This window comes from Enhydra lutris, unplaced genomic scaffold, assembly GCF_002288905.1.
Source record: "Enhydra lutris kenyoni isolate GAN:26980312 unplaced genomic scaffold, ASM228890v2 scaffoldscaffold40, whole genome shotgun sequence".
NCBI classification, from domain to species: domain Eukaryota; kingdom Metazoa; phylum Chordata; class Mammalia; order Carnivora; family Mustelidae; genus Enhydra; species Enhydra lutris.
This window is the reverse complement of record NW_019154124.1, coordinates 3464841-3485336: the sequence shown is the minus strand read 5'-3', so window position 1 is coordinate 3485336 and position 20496 is coordinate 3464841. Positions and strand designations below refer to the sequence as shown.

General features: G+C 50.1%; 1 protein-coding gene across 1 annotated transcript in view; it reads left to right on the top strand.

Annotated features, from left to right (window-relative positions):
• Positions 1-20496, top strand: part of LOC111155287 (cadherin related family member 3) — a 57940-nt gene that overhangs the window by 15032 nt on the left and 22412 nt on the right. The window contains exons 4-8 of the mRNA XM_022515423.1: positions 2177-2274; positions 12328-12422; positions 12820-12924; positions 17599-17747; positions 19521-19710. Coding sequence (XP_022371131.1) covers positions 2177-2274; positions 12328-12422; positions 12820-12924; positions 17599-17747; positions 19521-19710 — 637 coding nt within the window. The remainder of the gene's footprint in view (positions 1-2176; positions 2275-12327; positions 12423-12819; positions 12925-17598; positions 17748-19520; positions 19711-20496) is intronic.

Here is a 20496-nt window from a genome sequence, read left to right as displayed (position 1 = left end):
GAGAACTTCCAGACTGGTGAGCCACCTCGCCCTTCCAGGAGAGTGGTGTGCCCAGAGAGCATGAAGGCTCTGTGCTCCTTTCCCCATGTCATGGTCTATGCATCTCTTACTTCTGTCTGTTCCTGAGTGAGACCTGGTTATAATAAAATCAGTAATCTAGTAAGCAAGTAAAATATTTCTCTGAGTTTTGGGTTCCCCTCTAGCAAATTCATCGAACCCAGAGGTTCGATGGTGGGAAACTCAGATTTATAGCCTGTGGGTCAGGAGCATGGACAATAACCTGAACTTGGAATTGGTGTCTGAAGTGGGATGGGGTGTGTCTCATGGGGGTGAGTTCTTGGTCTGTAGAATCTGAAGGCTAGCTCTGGGTAGAAAGTATCAGAATGGAGTTGAATTGTAGAACCCCCAGCTGGTGTCAGAGGATTGCTTGATGCTGTAGGAGTATCCCCCACACATTAGAACTGGTGTCAGAACACGACATTGCAAATTTAACATGCCTCCAAATCAAACTCTTGACTTCCACTCCACCCCTCCCCCCCACTCCAAAAACCCTGCTTCTCCTGTCTTTCCCATTTTAGCTAATAGCACCAATAACCTTCCAGTGGCTCAGGCCAAACTTCAAAGTCAGCCTTGATTCCTCCGTCTTTCACACCCAACATCAAGTCCGTGAGGAAATCTTGCCACTTCCAAGTCTATGAAGTCTGACTGCCCCCTGGCATCTCCATTGCCACCAACACAGGCATGTCACTAGTCATGGGTCACCCGCCTTACTTTGACCTTACTTTTACTGTGATGGCGATGGCAATGGCAAGCTAACCAGCCTGCCTGCTCTGCCCTTGCTCCTGTCAGTCTATTTTCTGCAGAACAGCCAGAAGAATCCTGTTGAATGTCAATCAAATCAAGGCACGCCTCTGCTTCAAGCCCCGTAAGAACTTCCCATCTCTCTCGGGAGCAGTGCCAGAATCTCAAGGCATCATCCAATCTGCCCCCTTCCACCCCTACCATGTCCTCTTCCACACATCCCCCCCCCCCCACTGTGGCCCCCATACCACCCTCGCCCGCAACGTCTCAGTGGATCTTTGCTCTTCCCCTGTTATCTCTACGATCCTCATCTCTTTAAGAATCTAGACTCAAGTGTCGCAAAGCTTCCCCAACCACTATTTCACACAACACTCCATTCCCTGATTTTCTCCAGCACCCAGCTCAGTAATGTTTACATATTTTGCTCATTTATTTTATTGTCTGTATCGTCCCACTGTCATGCAAGCTCCGTGAGAGCGTGGTTTCGCGTTGGGAGGACCGCTTTGTCCCCAGTGCTTGGACAGATCGGTGTCCGGTACGGAGTGAGGACTCCGTAAACACCGTTTTAAATGCAAGCGCAAGCCGTGATAGAGGCGAATGAGAGCTGGAGCTCAGATCGAAGTCAGGCGGGGCTTGAATTTGTATGCTCTCACCTCCTTCCTCGCTGAGACAGCCTCCTAGTTCCCGCAAGCCTGTTTCCTTGTCTGTAAAGTGGAGAGAATTGCAATACCTACATACAGGGGGTTATGACGATAAAGGAGAAAACATAAGCCCTCAGCACAGTGGCCCCAAAGAGTGAGCTGGTATGCACATTCTCAGCCCTCTTGCGGACGGATGGGTGTTGGGAAAGAGAGGCCGGGGGGGTGGGTGCAGGGACCCCTTGGGCCAGGCTGCTGGGGCCTCCTGGTGCCGGGTTCCCCCTGGCTGCCCAGAACTCTGAAGGAGATGAAGCAATTTCTGGTCCCGTTCCTGGGCCTCTGCAGCCCTCTCCCTTATTCCTGCTGCAAGTCCTTTCAGCTGATGCGCTAAGTGCCCTTCAACAGGTGACCGTAGCATGGTTTTGGAGGAATTTGCCCGTGAACATGGATCAGGAACATGGAGGAGCCGTACCGGGAGGTTCCTCCCCTAGATCACCTCTCAGCGGAGGAAACACGATCCCACCTCGCCCCCCGCCCCAACCCAGTACTTCATAAATTCCCATGAGCTGTCTGCTCATGCCAGGCGGCGGGGAGCTGACTCCCAGCCTTAGCCCCACTTCCCACCACACCAAGTGTGCTTGGTTCTCCTTGGCTGCGTACGGCCGTCCTGGTTCTTTAATTCCTCATCGGCTTTATCTAATAAAATGCCTCTTCTTACACTTTGGGCGCTGATCTAGGTCTAGACCTCTACATACTGGAAGGAACAAACCCGGGATTCATTTACCAGGTTGAAGCCTTTGATCCGGAAGACATAAGCCGAAACATACCCCTCAGTGTAAGTCTCCTTGATAAATGAGTCGGGCTTCTCTGTGCTGCCTTTGACACGGGAGCCTGGAGCCTCGGCCGGGGGCTCGGGCAGTGGTGAGGGGAGGAATAGGCTATCCACCGCCACGGCTAGAGCACGGGGGACGTCGGAATGGGTAAGGGAGCTCTGGCCGTAGACACACCAGATCAGACTCGTGAACTTCCCATTTCTTCATCTATAAAATGGAAGCATAAAAGCACCTACACACCGGGGATTTTAAGTATAAGATAATGCACGTAAAGCCACTTAGCACAGGGCCTGGCATATTGAAATTGCTCAGTATTTTTAATTCTAAGGTGCTAAAAATCCAGCTGTATTCTTTTAAAAGTAAGCAAAAAATGCGTACCCCAAAGACCGGCATTAACACTTCATTTTCGAGAGGTGATGTCAAGCTGCTTGGAGCTGAGTTAGAAAGTAAAAAATAAAAAAGTTAAAAGAGAATCCCAGAAATTCCAAATAAGAGGGAGGAAATCCCACAGGGGAAATTGGAAACTGGGTCCCGGAACTTCCCCTCTCGTTTCATTCCGGGACAGCTGATCACTCTTCTTCCTAAATCCATTTCCTTCATGCAGTTATCAGTGGAGCTCTTGTAAACACCAACCCTCAGGCGAAGGAGCCTGTCAGCTTGTCCCTGGGCCAGGACGCTGTGGCTCCTAGCTCTGTCCCCTCAAGTGGTCCACGCACCCTGCTGCTGGGGAGCCCAGGCTGGAGAAAAAGAAAAAGAAAAACAAAAACAAAGCTCACACCAGCCAGCCAACTAACCTTGGAGCAGGCATCATTCCTGCAAAGCCCGCCTTACAGAGAAGGGCATATTTGAAATATGACACTCAGGGAACTGGTAACGCTGGGAGGCTGTTTCTGCTGTTGGAGGCTTGATTTGCAGCTTCAAAGGGGCTACTTTTTCTAACAGGAGGACTTGAGCCTTGGAAATAACCTCCAGGACCCATATAATATGGTCTACAGGGTCTGAAACAGCGCTGTTTTCAAATTAGCAGACACATTTTGAGTTAGGGAATAGTCTGTTCTTATTAGAAGATGACTCTTCTGTCCCCAAAATTGTTTATTCAAGGTTCTATTTGCATGAGTAAGTGGAATAGGCAAACATTTAATGGGTCCCTACTGTATGCTAAGAACAATACAAGGTGCTTTAAATGCGAACTTACGAATAGCATCCTTGTTATATCAGTTATAAGTATGCTTGTCTGAAAATAACAGAAAACCACAGTGGCAGAGGTGGGATTTTTTCCCCCCTCCCATTACAAGAAGTGCAGAGGAGGGCAGGCAGTCCAGGGCTGGTTTTGTCCTCTTTTTGTTCACCTCATGATCACAACATGGCTGCTGCACCTCCAGGCTTTAAGTTCCAGGCAGGAAGAAGAAGAAGAAAAAAAGCGGGGGGTGCTTGGGTGGCTCAGTGGGTTAAAGCCTCTGCCTTCGGCTCAGGTCATGATGCCAGGGTCCTGGGATCGAGCCCCACATTGGGCTCTCTGCTTAGCAGGGAGCCTGCTTCCCCCTCTCTCTCTGCCTGCCTCTCTGCCTACTTATGATCTCTGTCTGTCAAATAAGTAAATAAAATCTTAAAAAAAAAAAAAGCAGGAAGGGGTACAAGGTGAAGGGAGCAGGCCAACCCAGTCTGTATCTCAAAGATCCTCCTGGAGGCCCTACTTCTCACCAGCCAGAAATGTTGGTCACTGTTTTTTGACGGTGACCAAACGAAAAGGAATTTTGGATGGGTCAACAACCCAGAATATAGTACCTCATTTATACATTTAGTTCTTTTCAACACTTACCAAGAATCCACGATGTGCCAGGCTTTCTATTGGATACTTGGGGCACAAAGACGAGAAAGACCCATCTTTGTACCTCCAGAAGTTTACGGTCTGGGTGGGAGATGTTCACACATACACCAGATTATTAGAATTCAGTAAGGCAACTACTCTAAAGATATACAAGACACAGTGGGGGCCAAGTGGAAGGAATCTCAAGTGTCAAAAAAATGTTTATTTTTAAATCTCCATCTTTAAATTATCTAGAAAGAATAAGGTCATGGCACCCCTTTAAAAATGCCTTGTAGATCAGGTTGTTGCCCTTTCTGAGGAAGGGAAGCAGCCCCACGTGGGGAGCAAATGCTGGAGCAGTGTTTTTCCCTTGGGAGAAAACAGTGCGGTCCAAAGAGGTCTGAGAGCAGCTGCAGAGGCTTGGGACCTGGAACTAGGGGGCCTGCACCTGTGGGTTCTACAGTGGGTTTAGGAGTTCTCTGGGGAGGGGGGCTCCCCACGCAACAGAAAGTGTTAATCACACCTGCACTAGCACGGACAGCTGCCCAGACCTTTGACAGTCAGCCTGGAGGGACAGTGAGCACAATCCAGAAGGAACCTTTCTCAGACGAGAAAAATGTACTAACAGTTTAGGAAGTGACATCGTGTGGCCTTTGTGCTTAGACATTTTATTCTGGGCGCTTGGAAGGTATGAAAGGATAGACTTTGTCCTATATAAGGAGAAAGGAACTGGGTTGATTTACTATGACCAAACCCGTCCTTGTCACTGAAGCCCGTGGCTGTCCGTTGAAACCAGCAGACGAACTTTAAAAAACGACAGCTATCTGGGTCCTGCCCCCCAGGAGTCTGATGTGGTTGTCCTGGGGTGTGTCCCAGGCCTCAGGCTTTTTGGGGCCCCCAGCTAAATCTCTTGCACAGTGAGGACTGAGAACCACCGGTTTAAGACATGGCTTCCCAAATTTCCCAAGTCTCTCTCTTGGACTTTCTTTTTCCTGTAGGTCTGAGAGGGGCCTGGGAGTCTGTGTATTTGCCAAATCCCCCAGGACAAGTCTTTCGGTCAGCATGGCTGGGAGGGCTTTCTCAGAAGGTGTTAAGGCCCCTGCTTGAGAATATATATAGGCCACTTTAAAAACAAAAACAAAACCAGATTCTGACAGTTAAGGCGGCTGACTCTTGTTCTCAGCTCAGGTCCTGATCTCAGGTTCGTGAGTTCAGGTCCCACACTGGGCTTCTTGCTAGGTGCAGAAGCCTACTTTAAAAATTAATTGATTAATTAATTTAAATAAATGAAAAAAGCACAGATTCCTGGAACACAAACTTCCCAGGTGATTCTGATGCTTTGTACCCTTCGAGAACCACTGAACCGAAGAAACAAGTGGAGGCTTTAATGAAACATCAGAGCAGGGCCAGGAGCCACGGCACAGATCCTGCTGTTGCCGTTGGGGCTCTTCCTGCAGGGCCTAAGCCACCACTGGCCCTGCAGGGGGACCAGCTGTTGAAGCTGGGGCTCAGGACACACCCCAGGCCTCTGCTCATGAGCTGCGACCAGTGCAAGGTGAATGGGGTCAATTCGTCCCCCAGGAACTAGCCCATCCCCAGGACGGCAGCTCCTGCTGGGCCCACAGCACCACCTACCCCACAGCAGATAGGGTCAACACAGGGGGCGTCTACCTGGAGTACCGTGACCTAAACCATGTCATTTCTGTGGCCAGCTGGCTTGTCAGCCATGGCGCTGAGGACGGCATGGTCCAGAATTTGTGCGGAGAACCCTGGGGTGAAAGTGAGCCTGAAGGAGGATATTGAGCCATACTTATAAAGATGGGAACGGTGCCCATGACAACCTTCCTGCTGGGGAGTCCTCTCTGTGTGGGACTCCTCTAAGACACAGGTCTTCAGAAGAGTGGTGTTTGAAAAAATGGCATTGTGCCCCATGATCAGAGGGGAGCCTGTGTTAAGGATGCTGGGTTGGTACTGCCATGGTCTGAAGGATCTGGGGTTGATAGTCAACGTATCTGGCGGCGGGTCTGGTCACGGCACTTTGCAGCAAGCTGGGCACTGGCTGCAAGGGTGGTCCTGAGGGAGGAGTCTGAAATGGGATGGCGGGGCCTCCTGGCTCCCCTGCCGCCATGACTGCAGTCAACCCTCTACTGGCAAAGGTGTGACCTGCAAGATAATTATGGGATCTTCGTTCAGACTTACCACCAGTTCTTACATGATCTTGGGATCACAGTGGAGGTGGAGGGAGAAGGTGCCCATTTCAGATGGCCCTAAACTGATGAATAAACTACGCGACTTCCCACAAGGAAGAACGAAACAAAACAAGAACAAGAACAAACCAGCAAAGCATGAGCGTGAAGACACCTTGGCTTGGTTTGTGCCTATCAGCTTTCCTGGTGGGTTCCAAGGAGCTGCCTTGCCAGTGGGAACCGCTAAGGAGGAAGAATGAATTAAATAGCTCTAGGAGGTCTCCAGAAACCCCTTTAATGACAAATCCTACAATCCCTACCCACCTTAATAAATTGAAACTCTGCTGCAGATAACATGCAAGTGGGGCTGATGCAGAAACCGCTGGTATCTGCTCCCTCCTTTCCAAAGCAGTTGTAAAAGCCGGTAGTTGTACGTTGTTTGGACCAGCACTGCCCACAAAGCGGGCTTGTGAGCAGGAAATGACACCCGTGTATGCCATTTTAAATGCTCCAGGAGCCACATTAAAAAATAAGATGGAACAGGTGAAATTAATTTTAATACACTTCTTTGTTTAATGTTTAAATATGTTTGTTTAATGTTTAAATGCTCTTATCCAAACTACTATCCTTTCAACATGTGACCAACATCGAAATGATTCATGAGCTGTTTTACCTCCTTTTTCTTAATAGTAAGTCTCCGGGCTCATCGTTTCCGTTATGCTGATTTATAGCTCGTCTCCTCTCAGACCAGCCCCACTGTAAATGCTCGGTCATCACAGGTGCCGGTGGCTGGTGGCTCCTGCTATAGGGAGCAGGCTTGGATCTGGCAGCAGCTCCCCTTCTCTGGGCGCCTTCTGTGTCCTTACGAGTTCCGGGAGGACGTTCTCAGAGGGATGTGTTTATACTGGTCTCGGAATGGTTTGTCTGCGAATAATCATACCAACCGGCAGTCCTTCTCTGGGCCCCCTCCCCCAGCGTTTTCCCTACCTCTTGAAGGAGGTTCAGAGAGATCCAAGCCCCTCCCACCCAACTCCCCCACTCCACCTCCCCCTCTGCTCAGCGAGGGCCACCATGATGGCAGGGAAGCCTCCTCCGAGACTCTCAGGACGTTAATCAGTTTCGCAGCTGGAGGCAAAGTGATCTAGGGCAGCGATTCCTCCATTAAGGAGCTTTCTCTCAGCCTTTCCATTAGCGAAGGACTTTTGCATAAAGTGAAATGTGCTTTGTCTTCACTGGGGCAGACAAAGGATGAAATTAAAAGAGCAATGACCTTGCTACTAGCTGAGCTACTGGGAGGGCAACAGGGGAGTCATTCTCTCCCCGCTCCGGCTTGCGCCAGGCTGAGATGCGGCAGCGAGCTGTTCTTGCCCTCTTCTTGGGGATAAGGTTGTCCTTTCCGCTGTGGGTGCTGGCTGGCTGGGACTTTTTAGGTGCACTGAGCAGCATTTTATTTCCGGATGAGGGAAGGAGCTGAGGCCTTTGCCTGGGCCCTGGGAACTCTAGTGAGAATCGAGTTCTCCTGGCCCAGCCCCTGCTCCTTCCCTTCTAGCTTGTTCCAGCAAATTCTGTTCTTGTTGTCCCCTTGATTTCCCAAGTGACAGCACCCTTCCCGCTCCCCACATGTCTCTACCCCCCCACCCCCCGCACACCACTTGTTCGTTGCCCTGTGGCATCTGCCTAACTCAGGAGTCTGCAAAACACGTTCTACTCCAGGTTCTTCTTGCTAAAATGCTCAAGAAAGGAAAAAGTAGCTTTGGACAATTCCCTCTCCACATACAGCACCCCTGATGACTCTTCATATGTTGGGAGAGACACTTCTTCGAATAGATGGAGTCTGTTGTCCTTAAGATCAGTGAAGCCTGAATCAGAAAATAAGACCGAGGCAGATTTTGGAAAAGAAATGAGAGATTTCGAGAGGGTCGAATCCTTGGCAGCCTTACCAGTAAAGGATTCCGTACCTATAGCATTTTTCGTTTGTAAACGTGGCTCTTAAAAACATTCGAAGGCTTGCCTCTCACCCGCTTACTCGCCCTCATAATAATACTGTCCAAGCCAAGTTAAAGGTTCACAGTAGGATTTTTTATGGTGCTTTTTTTTTTTTTTCCTCCCAGGCACTCTTCCCTCCTACTTCTATCCCCCACTTCCTATCTCTGAGCTGGGATAGGGATGGAACCAGGGAAGAAAGAGGAATCAAGGCTTTTATAAAATGTCCACCTTACACTGAAAAAATGCAGTGGGAACGTGGCCCCATATTTATAGCCCCCTACAGCCCCATTGGAAGATGATGCTGTGTGCTGTGCGTCCTCGGCGGGGGTGGGGTGGCGGGGGAGGGCAGGGCATGATCTTGGGGGCTTGCTGACCCATTGGCATTCCTGGCCTTAGGAGGCAGAAGGGTCCTTCCTCCCCGCTGGAAACATGACCCCTGGAAGTGGACGGCTCTGTTCTCGGGAGACCGGAGGCTGAATTCTTGTCACTCTGTTCCACGGCAGGCCTGAAAGCCACGGATGGCTGCCCATGAGCACAGGTTGGATCAGAATTTGCCCGTGGCCCCGGCTGCAGTGAGTGAACTCCGCCCAGGTGGTGTGCTCTGCCCCTACCCCCCCCCCCCACCAGCCCCCAGGAGCCTGACATTTCAGGAAACTGGGCCAGCTGCCTCTCACCCTCCTTTCTCCCAACACTAGCGACACTAGCAACACGATGAAGGGGGAATGGGGCAGAAAGCTCGGGTTCTGTTGTCTTCCACACTGAAGACATTGTGTCCCGGAGCAAACTGTAGCTGGCAAGGGGCTGCAAAGAGAGAGACCTGGTAAAGGAATATTCCCAGTGGGGACACTCCGGCGCTTGTCTGACAAGCATCTGTGAACCGAATTGATCTGATTACTCAAGACTTTTCTTAGCCGGTGGTGCAGCAGAGAGGGGCTGCAGTGGCTTCTCATTCTATTTAATTTCTGTTTTCCAAGAATGAATACCAAGGGAGCAGCTTTGATTAAACAAGCCTTTAAAAAGGGGAGTGAATGCCAGGTTTTACAGAAAGCTTTACCAAGTTGCTGGCAAATGGCCACAGGACACAATATTTTTAGTCTATGGATATTATCTCCTTTCTAAGTACAAAACTGCTATTCCCATTAACTCAGGCTCGTAGGTTCAGGGATAAGGAAATTAGCCTGGTGTTAAAAGAAAAAAAAAATCAGGATTCCAGGAAATCAGCCTCTTAATCAAAAAGAAAAACAAAATCCCCCCACGTTCCTGATTCTACAGTCGCCCACCCTTTCTGCCTGCTGCTGTTCGGTTTTTCTTGTTTGCTCAGACCTAGGCAGAACTGGGGGAGATTTCATAATCAAGCCTCGCCGTACCGAAGTAAAACAGATTTTTTTTTTTTAATTCAGCAAGATTTTCTTTGTTGTTGCCTTTTTGTTTTTTTTAAGATTCTTTAGGGTGGGAATGCTGGTCTCCGGTGGGACATAGGCAAAAAGAAAAGCCTGGTATTTAACATTTCACAAATAGGTATTGATTGAGGAAAATATTTATTGAGCATCTTTCATATGTTAGGCATTAGAGATGTAGTAACGAATAAAACGAAGCTCTTTCCCTCATAGATCTTACACTCTAACTGACAGTGGTCAGTTAATTGAGGGATTACCACGTGCCAGGCACTGTTCTAGAACTTTATGTGATAACCCCTTCGACATGCTCTTTTATTATTAGTCTTTGTTGCACAAGCTCTCACAGCTGCAAAGGAGTAGAACTGGGATTCAGACTGAGCAGTCTGGCTCCAGAGACCCTGCCCTTGACTCAACCACCCCCATTCGTGACTCTTCAAAACAGTGAATTCTAGATGGGGCGAAGTTCCTCTTCTCTGTTTCCATCATATCCTATGTTTGTCTCCCTCTGAGCACGTCTCCCACTTTTTCCCTGTATGTTCCATCGGTTGCCCATCAGTTTTTGGAGAGCAGGGTCTGTCTGTCACCTTTGTATCCTGAGATTTTCTCCTGTTTGAGACTGAGCAGAACTCTCTTTTAGGGGATACATAGAGGAGAGATAGATAGGGGACCTTTCTCCTGAGCATTAGACACTCTGGAAAGGCATCCCGGTCCAGGTGCATAAAGTGAATGCTCCCCTGGGTCTATAAACCTTGCCATCACATCCAGCTTGCACCTCTGATCTATGGATATGGGAGGATTCTCTGCAGGGAAGGCTCAGCTCAAAGGCACAGAACGGCTCTGTGTACAGGCAGCTGCTGCCCAGGCTGTGAGCTGGAGAGAGAGTGGGGGGGGGGGGTCTTGGGATTTAAACGTCATACCTTTGAGCACTGCCAAGCTGTTTATACAATCTGGGGGGCTGGAAGAAGGGTGCTCCTTGGTGCTGCCCATTCCCCCTTAAAAATGGGTAAGAACCACTTAAAGGACCAGCAAGAATGACCTAGTAAAGTAAGCCCTACAGTAGAATGTGTGCCATCATTAACCAACTGGGCTGTAAAGGAAGAGTTAAGAATATGGGGAAGGGCTCAAGCTGGAAAGGGAAAGAACGAGAGAATGTAATTTTGACTAGAGCATCATCTCAAAATTTTTTTGGAGGGTGTACGTTTGCATAGAAAAGAACAGAGGGCTATTCGTGAAAATCATAAGATTTTACAGGTGACTACTCTTGAGTTTCTTTTTTATATTTTTCTGTCTTTCCTATTTTGTGTGTACAAAGCATGTTTTATTACAATTAGGAAAATGTTTAAAAACCTCCTAATGGCCCCAAACGGGATCGTTAATCTCTTTTCTGTGCGTTTGCTCTTCTCCTATGGGGAGCTTAGCTGTGAACGCACAACAGAACAAATCGCTGGGTTGGAAGCCTTGGCTGGCATTTCCTTTGATTCTAGACTTCAGGGGCTGTGGCTCTGATTGCAAAAACTCCACTGATTATCTGATCCAGAGATCTAAGGCCTGGAGGATAGATCCTCTCTCATCCTGGTAGGAAATAATCAAACCTTCAAACCTTCAAGCCCTTTGGGATAAATGGCCATAAACACGGAAGCAGTGCTTTGCATTTTCCAGTGTGGCTTCTGATGGAACCCTCATGATAACATAGAGGAGCGGTTGGTGGTATCGTCCCTGTAGGACAGACAAGGAAGGGACCTGTCCCAGATCCCGTGGTGAGGACCAGAACTCGGACTCAGCTCTTCCGATCCAGGTCCTTCACCCGCCTTGTTGACGTCATCACCGCAGCGAGAAAGCAATCTTGGTGAACAACGCATGGATAGCACGGGGGTGGTCTTCCCACGGGCTGCCCTCAGGGGGCTATGCAAATAAGCTTGTATTTTTGTCAGAGCAAGTGTGGCTAGTCAGGGGTCATCATGGGAGCTGGGCTGGGCACTGGGAGCCATAAAGGACTATACTCTCAACACCCCCAAGAGGCGGAGAGAATTCACCCGTGGCCATAAACCTGAGATCAGACTCTGAAACAGCCCTCGTAGCTACAAACCAGCTTCCAACTTGGACTTGAGGTCCTGCTAAGTTTTCTCCTCTCTCACTCCTGTCCCTTCACTTTTCCCTGCCATCATGCCAGGGAATGATGCTTGTGAACATGTTTGCGCCCTCCTGTATCATAAGTTCTTCCAAGGGTAGAGACCAGGTCTTACTTACGTTAGTATCGACTTATTGCTTAACACATGGTAGCCATGTTTAAATAGTGCTGGTCAAAGCCAAGACCTGGACTCAACCCCAGACATTATCCTGAGAAACACAAGTGAGAGACGGTGACAGGGAACAGGAGACTGGACTCGGAAGCAGAGTGCCTAGACCGGGAGCCTTCACGCTCGCTCTGTCACTGAAGCAGGACCCAGGGACCATCTCCTCAGAGTGTGGCTTCTCGGGTCAGAGGCTCAGGCCAGCAGATGCAGAACTTTCTTGCTTCAAGGATCACTGAGTCTGAGAACTGTGCATTGGGCCTCATCCTGAAGCATCAAGGATGTTCCATGGGCCAAGAATATAAAACAGGAATGGAACAAAATAGTCTCCCCAGAGAAAGAAGAAGAGGCACATTCAGTTACATTCTTTCTTCTCTTTGTTTTTTAGTATTTCCTGATCGTCTCCTCAGTGAACTTCAGGATGTCTGCTAATGGGACCCTTTTCTCCACAACAGAATTTGACTTTGAAGCAGGACACAAAAGGTAGCCTTTGCCAATGACCTTGGTTGAAGTCTGAGGGTCGAGGAGCAGGCGTGGGGAAGCGAGGGAGGCCCCGAGCAGATTCTGCTGCCTTCCTGCTGAGTTCAGAAGGTAGGGAGACCCCCAAAAGGAAGAGGAACTAAGGCATTATAGGGAAGGCCTCGTTCCCCATCGCAAATCTTCATCTCCACATAATAAGAAGGGCGGGGTGGGTTTGTAGAGACAAGGAAGGGGAAGTGTTAACCTAGCAGTTCTGACTCTGTATGTGCATCTGGAGGACGGTGGGCAGAATGGGGCAGACCAACCTTCCCCCCTCATCCCAGTCCATCTTCCCCCCACTCCACTTTGAGGTACTGTCAGCAAAGCCTGAGTCCCTCACTCCGGGGGGTTTCCCTGACAGTTTCCTTCTGCTTGCGGGAGTGAGAGATAGCCAAGGGCTCGAAGCCTCCACAACGCTCCAGGTGAACATTGTGAATGTCAACGATGAAGTCCCGCGCTTCACCAGGTAGGCCTGAGGGTGTGTGGGGCTCCATGGGCCACAGCCGCCATCCCTTCTGGGTGGCCCGGCTTTCTCAGACGCATTTAATATACACCAGAGGGATGCCCTTTGCCCTGGCCCGGAGGAGAGACAAGAGGCCTGAGATCTTCAGTGTCTTTTCTCTGACCTCCGGACATCCCCCTGCCAGCTTTGCTTGCCTTTCCTCTGCACCATGGGGTTGTGGGTATGTTGGGGAGTGGGGCTGGACACGACGCCCCTGCTGCGGGGCTGGCCGCTGGACCTGTGTAGGAGGCAACGACAAGGCAGGTACTATTTTTTTTTTTTTAAAGATTTTATTTATTTATTTGACAGAGAGATCATAAGCAGGCAGGGAGGCAGGTAGAGAGAGGAGGAAGCAGGCTCCCCGCTGAGCACAGAGCCTGGTGCAGGACTCGATCCCAGGACCCTGGGATCATGACCTGAGCCGAAGGCAGAGGCTTTAACCCACTGAGCCACCCAGGCACCCCAAGGCAGGTACCATTTACTAGAGTGTCCAGCATGAATAATAGTCAAGTTCAAGGGCATGCGCCATCAGTCAAGGGTCTATAAAACCCACTCTCAGAATGGTGTCCTCTCTGACTGAAGAGAGGTCTCTGACAAGGGTGCCTAAGAGTATTGCCCATAGTGGGGTGTTCTAGATTTATTCTTGCCATTGTGGGTCCAGAAGAGATCTGGTGGTGTCCTGGCCCCCAGCCCAGGCCCAAAGGGGACAGTCAAGCCTGTTATAGATTGGGATCCCAGAGGGAAGATGGGATTCTGAGCTGGAAAATGACTTGCAAACCACCCGGCCTACTGCTTGCCAGACTCGCCCCATCCCTGTTGCTGAGCTGGGCTCGGGAACCAGCCCGAGGGAACGGTGAAATCACCAGCCTGGTGAGTGATAGTAACCGCTCTCGTGGCTGTGAGTAAAATACAGAAAGTTGGGGAGACTCCAACAACAGAAAGGCCCCGGGCCCCAGAACTACATAGAACGTTTGCAAAAGTCTTCTGCGGCCGGCAGGTATAAGGCCTCCCTATGCACCGGATAAGCTGGTCCCGTTTGGCAAAACACAGCACAGTTGTGAGCCTTCTGAATGCGAGGAGTCTGCAGCCCAGGAGCCGTGGGTCCACGTGGAGGGAAGAGCAGCAGACACACCCGTGTCAGGCTTTCCAGCGATGCCCGTGGCCCCATGAAGCTCAGAAGGCTGACACGATCCGTTTCTGCGGACGGGTTCCTCTGGGAGCCCAGCTCCCGCGGTTCATAACGAGCTGTGACATCCCCGCCTGGATGCAGACTCCAGTACTCACCGGCACAGCAATGCTGACTCATCGGTAACCCCCAGGGGCAGGCGACGGCCATGCGGTCTGCTGTGTCGGGCCCCCCCCACCACAGTTCCAATCTGTGACATGGGGAGGCAGGCTAACAGGGTTGCAAAGGGAGAAGTAAGTTCTCCCAAGGGGCAGACTGTCTGGTTTGGACGACATCTTCCAAAAGAAAGAGAACGTGGCCTTGGCTGGTTGCTGGGGCCCCCAGAGATGGGTCTGGAACTTTGGTTCTCCTTTTTGGTTTGAGAAATGATCCTATTAGGCTCCATGCCAGACAAAAGGTCTGTGTGACCGTTTAACCGTTTCGTAACAAGTCATCGGGCTTTAGGTCAAACAGCAACCCGTGGGTGTTGGCAGGGATGGACCTGTAAGAGCCTGTCCCTGGAAGGCCTGGGGCAGGGTGGGGGGCTGCCCTGACTTCACCCACGGGCTCATCAAAGTCAACCTTGTCCCTCAGCCATCCGTGGTTTGCAAGAGTCTGCTTGGTTTCAAAGTAGGCACTGACGTGGAGGGCTTTCCTGGTTCCCTTGAGCCATGATCCTTCTTCCCCTTCCAAACCAGTGCCAGGATGAGCCATGAGTTCTTTAATTGAGAATTAACACGATTAAACCCTCAGACTGATTCAGCTACACCGAGTTCGAGGGTGACGCAGAGCTGGGAACGTGGAAACAACCGTCCCATCTTTACTAGCTGGTAAAGCCCCGCACTGAATACAGCCAAAGAGAACGCCCTTTCTGTGGCGGAGAGCTCACTGTCTTACCCCTGGGTGGGGGCAAACCCCTGAATGCCCTGTGGCCTCCCGCTGTGTACTCGGGGATCCTGCTATTATTACAGTCGAGCACCTTTTTGTAAAAGTACTTGACTTCCATTTACCCTTTACAGAGCAAGCACCGTGCTTGCTGCTTTGTTAGAGCACTTCACCTTAGACTGCAGCAGTCTCTCTCCCACTGCCCGTTTCTTCGGTATCTCCCTGCCATCGTTTTTAACCTGGTGCCTCACAGTGCACGCACACTTTTATGCACCTACTGCATATGCATTCGTAACACTGAAGCCATCCTCTGGGATTCATACCCTTCCGTGTGAGTGTGGCCAGTGGCCCTTGTCTCCCTCTCCCCTGGGCCCTGGTAGCCCAGTGTTATGGGGGGATGGGCAGTAGGAAGAAGATGAGGGGATGGGGATATAACGGTATCAGAGCTTGACCCCATTGGCTGACTGCAGGACCCCTGGCTGTATAGGTCTTAACTGTGGGCTGAGGGTCCCCCCTTTATATACACTTGGGTCTTGGGTCCCCAGACCAAATAAACCAAAGATTTTTTGCCTTCTGCCAGGCTAACTATCAGGTGAGCCAAGGAGAGAATGGTGTACCTAAGAGATAGCCTCACCAGTCCCCTTCACGGGACCTGCTTTCCTGGAGTGTCAGGTGGGGGGCAGAGGAGCCTGCAGAATGGTGTGCCCTAAGCACCGGCTCTGTGGACATTCCCCACAGTGGACGGTGGGTGCTGACCCGCACACTGTATGGGCTGTAGCTGCACCCCTGGGCTCTCCCCCTGGAGGCCAGTAGCAGCCCCTGCCTCCACTTGTGACAAACAGCACAGTCACTCCCAACTGAGAACCACTGTCTTGGAAGAAGGGGAGTCTCCTCCCAAGGTGTCCTCTGTCCTAGGACAGCCTGGGTGTCTGGGGTTGTCACCTCTGGTGATTCCTTGTAAGAGCTCTTCTCAAACTTTGAAGTGCAGACAAGTCCCTTGGTTGTCTTGGGAAAACGCAGCTCTTGATTCTGCAGCCCGGAGCTGGCCTGAGTTCTGCGTTCAGATCCAGAATCTCCAGGGGGACCTATGAGACATGCAGGGACCACACTGGGAGCAGCAGGGCCAAGGGGTGAAGGTGCGCAGGAGCCGTAGCAGTCTTTTTGTTCGAAGTTAACAGAAGCCACTCAAAGTAACCAAAGAAAAGATAGAACGCGTTAGAAACAGAGGCTCTCACATCAGGAACATAAGGGCTTAGTACAGCTCTGGGAGCTGAGGCTACCTCCCTCTCTCCTCCCGCTCTGGGTTTGGCTCCTGCCACCCCTGCCTCCTTGGTCCCACTCCCCTTTGTCTACTCCTCCCCCACATGGGCTGCAGCCCAGATTCACCGAGAAAGGCGTCAGGCACGTGGATCAATGGGCAGTGTCAGGGAGGCACTGGGTGACCTCTTGGCCTGAACAAGATTACTGTCCCCCACACTGGAGTGCACCGACAGGAGGTCACCTCAAGAATGGGTCACCTCAAGACCCAGAACCCAGACAGGAACCCCGGTGAGGGAGGACCTGGTCGCAGCCTCTCTCGGCCGGCCTCGATCTGACATTAGTTGGACATTCCCTCTCCCTCTCCTTTCTCTTCCCGTTGGTCCCATCTACCCTACGAGGAGGATGAGACAGAACTGCAGAAAAATCCTGATCTCACCAAATGAATGCGGTCATTTAGACCTGAGATATAACGTTTCCCTCTTAAGGAAGGGAAAATCCAAACTTAGGAAACTGGTAAATCAGGGGGTGATGATTTGTCCCACTGAAATGACTTTCCCTCAGCAGAAGGATTTCCTGCAGGATTATTCTAAACAATAAGCCTCCCTTGGTGCCTTCAAAATTACTCAATTTACCCAAGTCATGTTGTTAAAACTTGGAACCTATCTGCCTCACTATCATCCTGTCCCCAAAGCAGTGGAGGCCTGAGGAAGATGGGTAAGTCGGCAATTTGGGGTTATCTCGTAAGAAGTCACCGTCGGAGGGCAGTAACCTTGGCGTCTCTGTTCAGAGAGCTGACCTTAGGAGAAATGCAACTCAGGGAGGTGTGCAGGTTCTGTGCATCAATTCTGCTTCTGCAGGCAAGACAGAACAAAACGAAGAAGACAGAGAAGAAATAAAAGTACTTATCGTTTATTGACCATCGTTTCTGGTGGCAGCCAGGGGATGAGCCAGGAACCTGTGTCCAGATGGATTTTTAAAATCACTCAGGGAGCTTTTGCACAAGAATCGGAGAGGGAGAGAAGGTGGCCGGATCGGCCAAGCATCCCGATTATAAAAGACGTTAACGCCCAGGCCGTTGTGAATCGGTGTCAGGCATGTGCGGTGTCAGAGGTCGAGGCCGCTGTCCATGGTGGCAGCCGCGGGGACGTGATCTTTGGAAACGCAAAAGCCTGTCCCCCCTCCTTTCAGCGGTGACTGCTTTCTCCGAGCCTGCGGATGCAGCTTCAGAAGCTCGGGGCTATATTTAGCACAAACCAAAATACCCACCCCGCAGACTCCACCCTCCCATGCCCCTGAAAATGAGCTGTGTCTGCTATATTTCTGCTCAGCCTGGTGCAAGTGTACACGATTGCCGAGGAGCTGGCTTCAGGCACCATTGTGGCCAGTGTCACCGCGGAGGACCCCGACGATAAGGGTTTCACCAGCTTCCTGCTCTACAGCATCACGACTGCTAGCCGCTATTTTGTGATCAACCAGTGTAAGTTATACACACACACACACACACACACACACACACACTCACCTTCCTGTGCACCCTTTCAGCCATTTTGATTCTTTCACAAATATTTCATCTGTCTTCTGTTCTGGGGCATGCCCTTCTGTTGAGAGTATCGTAACACATCAGGGTAACGGATGCATTAAAAGCAGCTGGGATAGGGATCGGGGAAACTGAACAGGGTCCCAAGGTGACCAGCTATGTCCCTCCTTCACCTTTGAAGCAGGTGTAAGAATGGGTTAGTTCACTACCCTAAGGGTACCTGGGAGTCTCCTGAAAAGAAGATCCTGACCGACACTGTCCACAAATAAACAGGACAGAAGCCACGTGTGTAAGTTTAAAGTCCAGTAGCTGCATTTTTAAAAAGTAACAAGAAACAGGTGAAATTATCTTCAATAAGGCAGGTGAGTTATCCCAACATAACCAAAATATTGTCATGAAGTGTAACAAATATCTTAAAGTTATTAATGACGTATTTGACATTATCACTTACTGTACCAAGTCCATAAGTTTGCTGTGTATTTTATAGTGACCACACATCTCCATTTGGACTAGCTACATCTCAAGCGCTGAAACGTGGGGCTAGTGGTTACCAGACTGGACCGTGTCATTCTAGAGCAATCTGCCGGGCTGCTGGGAGTTATCTTCCCAACTAAGTATGTCAGTGCAGAGGAGAGCTCTCCCTCCTAGGACAGCCATCTTCTATTGGGGTCTTCCCATATGCTATGTACTATCTTAAGTTACCCACATATATTCCATTGTAAGTATTCAACTCAGCACAGCAACCCAATGAAATACTGTAACCCACACTTTATAGATGAGGGAACTAAGGCTAAGAGAGAGACTTGGGCTGGGTAAATGACTTGTCCAAGACAATGACTTGTCTTCAGGGTACGGAGCTGATTCAGACCAAAGATTGTGACCCAAGAGACCACTCCTAGGCGATACCACCTCGTAAGTTCCTATCACATTCTTCCAAAGGACTTCACTTTACATAATGACTTTGTGGAGGCAAACATTGGACAGTCCCAGAAAGACAATGTGTTATTTGCCCCATCGGCTTTACAGTGAAGGATGCCTGGTCCCAGGAGAGGCAGGCTTAGGCAATAATCGTGCTCTATCTCTGAGCACTGTCTAGTCCTGTCATTAAAGACCTCACTCAGCTAATGGTGTAAGCATGGACAACCATGGTTTAGAATTCTGTTCACGCTAGTACTGCAAATGCAACTTTTAAGAAATGCAGTGGTTTTGGGGGGCATCTTTATTAAGACTCTGGTTGCAAGTAACAAAAATGAAGGCAGGCCAAACCAGGCATGAGAGGAGAAAAAACAGATAGGGGAGACCTACCAACAGGATCCTGGCGATCCCATGAGAACAAGTGTGTGGGTCACTGCAAGGGTGGGGACTGGCGCTGCCCCGCCCACCACAGTGGCAAGAGTCCTGGCCCCCGATCCGTAGCTCCACTGTTAACCTGCCTGGTGGGTCTCGGTGACCTGTTCTCCAGTGAGAGAGTGCAGTGGGTCGAGCTGGAGTCGGCTGTCTGCCAGTCTATAGCGGGCAAGGCCAACCGTGAAGTTTGAGGCAACAGGTTCTAGAAGGGTCAGGCCGGGCATCCCAATCGATGTCCAATACAGGAAGTTACCTGAGTTTTTAAAAACGTGTTTGTAGAGAGGGTATTTTCCCTGCAAGCCAGAACGATCTTTCCAATTGTCTCCAAGTCTCCAAAGAGTCGTGTTCTCACCTTTGCCTTCTCAGTGACCGGTACAATCCACGTGGCCCACAGGCTAGACCGAGACGCAGGTGAATTAAGACAAAATCCCTCCATTTCTCTGGAAGTTCTGGTGAAGGACAGACCCTCGGGAGGTCAAGAGAATCGCATGCAGATAACCTTCATCGTGGAGGACATTAATGACAACCCGGCCTCGTGCTCCAAGACCTCCTTCAGGTATACTCACGGGCTGGGCACCGCCCCTCCCCCACTCCGGCGCTCCGTGGGGCCCCAACTCCTCGGCTTCTCTGGCAGGAACCGAAGAATCAGGGGCATCTGGGACATGTCTCAACAACAGAAGCCCACCTGAGGTGTCCGATTTCGGAGACGGTTTTCCTGTCTTGATCCTTCTCTCTTCCCTCTCTTCATTTTCTTTCTTTTTCCTTGTTTCCCTTCTGCACCTTCGTACTCTGGCAAAAAAAAAATATATATATATATATATATATATATATATTTTTTTTTTTTTGCTCCCTCCTACAGCATGTTCATCTTTGTTGGCGAAACGTACCACAGAGACTCCCTGGGCTGTGCCTTTTCTTTTTTTATTGCCGCTGGTGGCCAGATGGTGCTGTTAGTTAGCGGTTATAACAGAGACCTGAGACTTAGGATTAGTAGCTAGGAGCTTCCCGAGAAACACATCACCAGCAATAGGAATAAATCACACCATGTATTTACTTAAAACAAAACAAAGCCTCGAATTCACCTTACACAACTTAAATTCTGGTAAACCAAAGGCAACGGAAAGGGGGAAAAATACAGAAACAAGTTCTTTTGTACATTTTGACCTATGCTTCGTGTCACACCTCTTGGGTGTTATTTAAAAATAAAGTCCCTAGTGATTCTGTGTTAATATGCCTTTTGGCGAACAGCACTGTCTCTCTACTAGCTCTTTGTCTAAATGTCACCCGAGTCGCTCCCGGGGTTGGCTTCCTACTTGCTAGTCTCCAGCTTCTCAGGACCATG